The 6,970-nt window shown below is 33.2% G+C and overlaps 1 protein-coding gene across 1 annotated transcript; it reads right to left on the bottom strand.

Moving 5' to 3' along the window:
• Nucleotides 1–3,466: 3,466 nt before the first annotated feature.
• On the bottom strand, nucleotides 3,467–5,828 carry LOC111878325 (transcription factor bHLH100). The gene is made up of 3 exons (XM_023874837.2): nucleotides 5,441–5,828; nucleotides 4,933–5,322; nucleotides 3,467–3,866 (listed from the first exon to the last, which is right to left on the bottom strand). The coding sequence occupies exons 1-3, from the start codon at nucleotides 5,750–5,752 to the stop codon at nucleotides 3,798–3,800; spliced, it is 771 nt and encodes a 256-aa protein (XP_023730605.1). The 5' UTR covers nucleotides 5,753–5,828; the 3' UTR covers nucleotides 3,467–3,797.
• Nucleotides 5,829–6,970: the final 1,142 nt, after the last annotated feature.

Here is a 6,970-nt window from a genome sequence, read left to right on the forward strand (position 1 = left end):
AAATCATCCTGTCAAGTTGCTATGGTGAAGGCAACCCAAAAGGACCATGCACAACCGGGTCAAATACTTACCTAATATAGTTGCAGCCTTAGACACTATTCCAACAATGACCTGTCGAAGTTTCGCGACAAACCGGCACGGGGCCGAGTATCGTAAGAAGTGAGTTTTTGATAAACTACTTTTTAGCCTTAGTGATCTAAAGGAAAACCGTAGTATTCGTTAAACCGAGAACTTCAATTAAAAGAACGTCAAAATCTGACTTCGTATGAGGAAATTATGATTTTTTAAAGTTTCAACTTAGCAGTAGACAACTAAAAAACTCAAATTTTAGATCGAGTGATTTTTAGCCGACACAACCTAAACGAGAATTAAAGGTCTCGTCATTAGTAGCACAACGGTAAAAAGTCTGATAAAAACGGACGTCAGATGAAGAAGTTATGAATTTTTAACGGATTTCTTGTCCCGGACTGTTAAAAATAATAATAATAAAATTAAAATCAAAATTAGCCGACAAAGTCTAAAAGGAAGTTGTAGAGCGTAATTTTAGCTACGTGTGCATATAAAGAACGTCAAAAACGGAGCTCGTATGCAAAAGTTATGGATTTTAGAAGTTTTGGCGCGAAAATCGAGAAAATTCGCATAGTCACGAGCTGCCACGTCACCCTCGCTCAAAACGTGCCACGTGTCCTGCTGAGTCATCCGAGTTGCTGAGTCATTCGAGTTGCTGAGTCATCCGAGCACCTGGCCTTATCCGAAGTGGTCCAATAGCGGTGCGACACGTACCCTCTTAGCACATGTCCGAACCCTCACAGGCTACCACGAACCCACCCTACTTCGGACCTAGGCCTCGGTCCAATCACAAACTTCCAGCGAGCCCCTCGCATGCGCAGACCATGTGTGAGCCATGTGCGAGCAACCACCCTGCGAGCCCTTGGATCTGCGATGCGTGGTTTCTTCTCAGCCGTCCGATCTGAAGCCTCGCCCCTATAAATAGAAGGGTGCGAGACCTCCCGGGTAACTTTGGAAATTTGCCACTTTTAACTCCTTTTCCCATATTTTCTTCATATTAACATCCCCAAAGCACCGGTATCGATTATAAGCCCCGGAATACGCCACGAAGCGCCCGAGAAGCCCGGAAAATTTATCTTTTCGGTTTTGAAGCCCGACCTTTGCAGAGCCCGGTTTTATTAGAAACGATCGTTTTAAGCAACAAATTGTTGTCCGATTATCATCAAATCATGTGAGTGTGTAGTCACTTTCATCTTACACCTAGATATGAAGTATTTTCTATAAAAATATGTTCTATGTGTAATTATATTAAGTGTTTATTTGAGGTTACTATTGAATAAATGTTTTATACAAGTTTTAAACTGTATATTTATTTTATCTACAAAATATGTTGGGTAGAACATGGGTAGATGAAATAGTTGATGTGTGTTAAAATGGTGAGAGGCCTCGATATTTTTGTTGTTGTTGTAGTCATCTAGCGGAGTATAGATGACGACCACGTACCTTTCTAGACAGTCCAGTGGAACACTAGCAGGTTCGCAACTTGTAGGTGTTGATGAATTAAATGTTCATTGGCGTACTCCATCCCCCTCATGATTGCCTTTAGGACATGTATGGCTGAGGAAACCCCTTAGCAGTAGTGTCCATCCCGATGATAATCCTTAGGCTAGGTCCCTTGTGATAGGTGTTTAGGGACGTAAAGTGAGGACAACGGGAATGGAAAATCAGTGTTATTGTTGATTGGTGAACTTAATAAGTATATTATTATTGTGGGTTGAAAACCCTATATGCTCACCAGGCTCCCAAGCCTGACCCACTCAGTTTTTATGTTACAGGTAGTGGACCCCGAGCATAGTCGGAGGACGACGAGAGATTTTTGGATTATAGGCCAGTAGTTGTAAATAACTGTTGAAAGGCTTATAATGTCTTGTTTATGTTTTTGATCTGTATCGGAACATGACATCCCGAGATTTTGATATATATGGAAAATATATACCTTCTTAATGAAAGGTTTTGATAAACTTTTATCATATGTTGTTTGGGGACCAATTCCGCAACATCTTTTAAAAAGAATTCTCTGATTTTATTTTAAAAAGCATAAATTAAATCGGTCTTTTCTGGCCGAGAAATTAGGGGATGTCACATTTACTGAGGTGTTTGAAGTGGAATTTCCAAACAGTATACTTCGTATACCAAACAGACCCTACCTCCGATATGATCCTACCTGGTTGTTCCTTACTTTATAGATCTTGAAGTAGACTTTGATTTAATAATGAATCTAGACTAATAATTAGTCGCAATAAATATTATACTAAAACTTAGTGATAATAATACTAGGTTACGTCAGAGGAAAAGACAATTGCTAGAAAGCGAAGCGTCGCCCGAATTTCGAGTCGTCAATTTAGCAAGTGAGTGCATATTTACTTTCATCTTTCATATAGATATGTGTGTATTATCAGTTTTCCTAATATATATGCTAGATGAATGATTTATACATGTTTTACTTGATTTAAACTGTATATGTATTTTTATACCTATTAATATATTGGTTAAAGATGGGTAGATGAAAGATGATATGGACAATGAGAGATGAAAGATGATGTATATGTTGAGAGGTGAAAGATGATGAGAAGCCTTGACTTTAACACTGATCCAGTCATCTAGCAGAGTATAGATGACAACCAGGGATTATTCTAGACAGTCCAGTGGAACGCTAGCAGGCTCACAACTTGTAGGTGTTTTTGAACTACATGTTCACCAGATGTGGACTTAGTGCCTTATAAATAAACATTGGTAGATACGGACTTCGTGCCTAATAGATAACATTGGAAGATGTGCCTAATAGATAACACCGACAACTATGGACTTAGTGTATGCTAGATAAACCCTGACATCTATGGACTTAGTGCCTTATAAATAAACATTGGTAGCTTTGGACTTAGTGTGTAATTGATAACATTGGCAGATGTGCCTAATACATAACAACAACAACTATGGACTTTTCCTTTATCTATAAATGTACAACCTTCACCTAAAAATATTTCGTTGTTTCTATCTTCTTTTTTCTTTCACAAACCCATTTTCAAACATAACACATCAAAATTAACAATATTTTTCTTTTGGCTCTAAATGTATAACATTGAGACAATTCTTCATCATATCTAAATAGCAAAATCTTTTGTATTTGCTCATGTGCACTACAAGTTTTTATAGATTTTTAAGAAAATATAAGGAAAAGGGATATGGAATGAAGAAAGCAAATTTATTTGAAACTTTTTCATTCTCATGCACTCTAGATAACAAAAATGAAAAAAGAAGATAAAACAAAATGAAAAATAAAAAAAGAGAAGCAATTGTTTCTTATATAGATAAAAATATTTCAATTAAATAATCATTTAAGTAGCATGAGGTGAAAAGTTAAGTAGTTTCAAATGAATATGATTCTAGATAAATGATATATCTTGAACAACGTTTATTAGAATGGTCTCATACATAAGAGATGGATAGATAAAGATTGTACACCCTTATATTATAAAATTTCAAACTTGGATTGTTTAAACTTTAAACTATAATTTGGAACCTAGATTCTGCACTATTTCCTTTAAATTACTAAACACTTTCAAAAAAAACTTTATAATTTTTAACCCATACGAGGAGTGTTTCATAATTTCATACTAATTTTCCCTATTGACACTAATATATACAATTGGCCGTTAAAACAAGTCACAGCTAACTAAATATGTTAAAAACTACAATCATCCCTAAAACCAATGTGAGTAAAGTTCATCTTATTGTTGTTGGAAAGAACGGAGCTTCTCCTTCATCTTTTGGGCATCTATCTTGTTATTTCCTTGCACCTGTTCAAGACAATAAAGTATTATACTTAGTTGCAGGAAATAATTAATCATAAAATTAGTCAATAACTAGTTTATAATTTGTAGGAACCACGATTATAAAATTAATTAAACTTTTATAATAAAATTTTATAATTATTAATCAATTATTTTAAATAAATTATTAATTAAGAGATATATTTAAATTTTAAAGTTATTATAACTTCAAATTTAATATAATAATTTGAATTTTGAAATTAATTGTCTAATATATATCTATATGACATAATATTAATAAGAAGTTGTATTAAAGTGATATTTGACAAAAGAATATTAAAACTATTCATTTATTAAAATAAGAATTAGTAATTGTCTAAAATTATAAATATATCTAATATAGGAAACATGTATGCTTTATCAACATAGTAGGTCCAGAAATATGTAAGTAAACGTAGAAAACCAACTATTTTTATTTTTATACTAGCACACGTATCCACCAAAATAAACAAAGTGGCAAATATGACCTCTAAAAGAGCTAAGCAAAGAGAATTTTAACGCCCCAGAATTGTATCCACACATATAAATAAAGGACCAATATTGCCAAATATGTAGGAAGTTAACTGTAGCTAAGCAAAGAGAATTTTAATATATAAATAAATATAATTGAACAGTGCTTACAATAATTTACTCATATATTATATTTCTATAAGTTTTGATCCATTGATTTTTAAAATATACCAATTGTGGCTAGTAAAGATTCTGAAACCACTTTAATATATGATTATCATCAATCTCTATAGAATACAATATTCTTTCAAATGATAAACCACTTATATCCACCCCTATATTGCAGTAAGAGAACAGAGGAAAAGAAATTATTTTGGTAGATTCAATATCGTTTAATTATTGCAGCATCGAGCACCTTCATTAATTAATTATAACTTATATACCATTTTTTGGCATATTAGACTTATATTTTGTAAACTTAAAAGATCGTTGTGTCTATTAAGAATATAATGTAGACACTTTGCTTTGTAAAAAGCATATCTAAATAATTAAAAATATGTAAGACAGAAGATGGTATATGTACCTGAAAATGGATAGTGTTTAACAACATCCCTTCTCCAACACATTTGAAGGTCGTTGCATTTAGCAAAATAAACCCATCTTCTTCCTCCTCTAATTTCTCCAAAACCTTAGACAAGAAGACAATATCCTTGTTCTTGACACTACTTTTAGTTGACGAAATCAGCTGGATGACAGCTTCTTTCTCACTTAAAACGCTCACAGAAGAAACGATCGATGATTTTTCATCGATGATAGCATCTTTAGCACTTTGTTTCTTGATGTAGATATTTTCAGTTGATGATGAATACGACCAAAGCTTTTCTTTTTTATGTAGTAATGTCTCCACTTCCTTTTGTAGTTCGGGTATGTATTTCACTGCGCGTGATACAATTCCAGGAATACTTACTTTTTTCTGTCAAAAGAAGGGAATACATCTAATTAATCGATCTTGTTCCAGTAAAATACAATCTAGTTATAAGAATTGGATATTTCATAAAGTTCATATCAAGAGATACAAGATGTTTAACTACCTTTCGATCGTTTGACATGGGTAGCACTGAACGAAGAGATTCATACAAGTTGTTAACCTTCTTACGACGATCTCTTTCACTTGCATTATGATTGAGCTTTTTGACCACGTTCATACCATCTCCCTTTCCACGATTTACAGCTCCTCCAAAAGAACTGGAATTTTCAGGTGTAAAATCTAGCTGGATTTGATCAGATGAAGGAAATTCAAGAAATGATTGAGTTGAATCTGGATCACCGCAAACCTTGGAAAAGTTATCAGCCAAGGGCCATCCATAGGGTGTTGAAAATAAAGGAGATGATAATGCAAGCATATTTTCTTGCTTTGTTTGTTATTTTAGGGAATAACTTGTTGCCGACAGTTTGTCAATGAGAAATAAAGATGTCTAGTTGTTGTGATGTATATATATGCGCAGGATACAATTTTACACTATTATTCTATATCACCAAGTATATTTTATTCATGTTATTCACAGCTTCTGGCTTGTGTAAAACACATGTTTCCAGAAGAATGAAGAATGTGCGTGTGCTAAACAGGAGGAGGCACGAGCCCTTGATATGTTCTTCCAATTTATGAATAATGCATACCCCACCTAAAAACTATTTGGCTTGTTTCGTGGATGTGGAATACCTAGTCAGCTCTACACTTTTATTGTACTTTAATTATAGTGGAAATAAATAAATTTAATTGAAAACATTCTGCCAGAAAAAACTTATTTAACTGTAATTTAAGTTTGTTAGGTGACAATTAATTTTGAATTCCGTGGTAATTACTTACGCTATAAGGTATCGTGCATTTTTTTTACCGCCGGTATGTTTTTTTGGAATCTATTACAGGTGAATCGTATTATTGTCGGCGGTAGTATACCGAGTGTGAATTTTCACCACTATCTCTCTCTTCTTTTGACATTAAAACTCATTCTCTCTCCCTTTCTTTTTACCCGTGGAAATTCTTAACACCACCCCCTAATACCGAAAATCTTCATAGACAAAACATTAAATCCTTTCTGGAATATAGGTGGCATTGGTAAAAAAATGTAGGACACCCCACAGTCTTAGTTCGAATCCTCCGATATTGCACAATATACCTATCTATCTTTACCTATTCTAATCAACAAAACATATGCATGTCACATGTCTCCTTTCTATATATACTTCATTTTTGACATGTGACACCCTTATAAGTTTTTTCATTTTTTTCCAACCTAAATTAAATGCAATCCTATATTCTTCTCCTAGATTTGAAATCATAAATGAAATCCTATATATTTGCTTCCAGATTTGAAATCATAAATTGTAAAGATAAATTGTATCCTAATATAAATTTGGAAACCTTTCTTATCTAATAAGTTCGATATCCTATATTCTTCCTCCTAGATTTGAAATCATAAATGAAATCCTGTATATTTGCTTCCAGATTTGAAATCATAAATTCTAAAGATAAATTGTATCCTAATATAAATTTGGAAACATTTCTTATCTAATAAGTTGGATATGATTTAACTATGTCAGATTTTTAATGTATCCCAAAA

The sequence above is a fragment of the Lactuca sativa genome, chromosome 5, assembly GCF_002870075.4.
Source record: "Lactuca sativa cultivar Salinas chromosome 5, Lsat_Salinas_v11, whole genome shotgun sequence".
Taxonomy (NCBI): domain Eukaryota; kingdom Viridiplantae; phylum Streptophyta; class Magnoliopsida; order Asterales; family Asteraceae; genus Lactuca; species Lactuca sativa.

Bases quoted from the DNA above. Each gene is read 5' to 3' on its own strand.
- LOC111878325 (XM_023874837.2), bottom strand. From the start codon at position 5,752: ATGCTTGCATTATCATCTCCTTTATTTTCAACACCCTATGGATGGCCC. The intron at 5,323-5,440 runs GTAGTTAAACAT...TTCTTTTGACAG, and splicing joins CCATGTCAAACGATCGAAAG to AAAAAAGTAAGTATTCCTGG. The intron at 3,867-4,932 runs GTACATATACCA...TGTCTTGAACAG, and splicing joins TAAACACTATCCATTTTCAG to GTGCAAGGAAATAACAAGAT.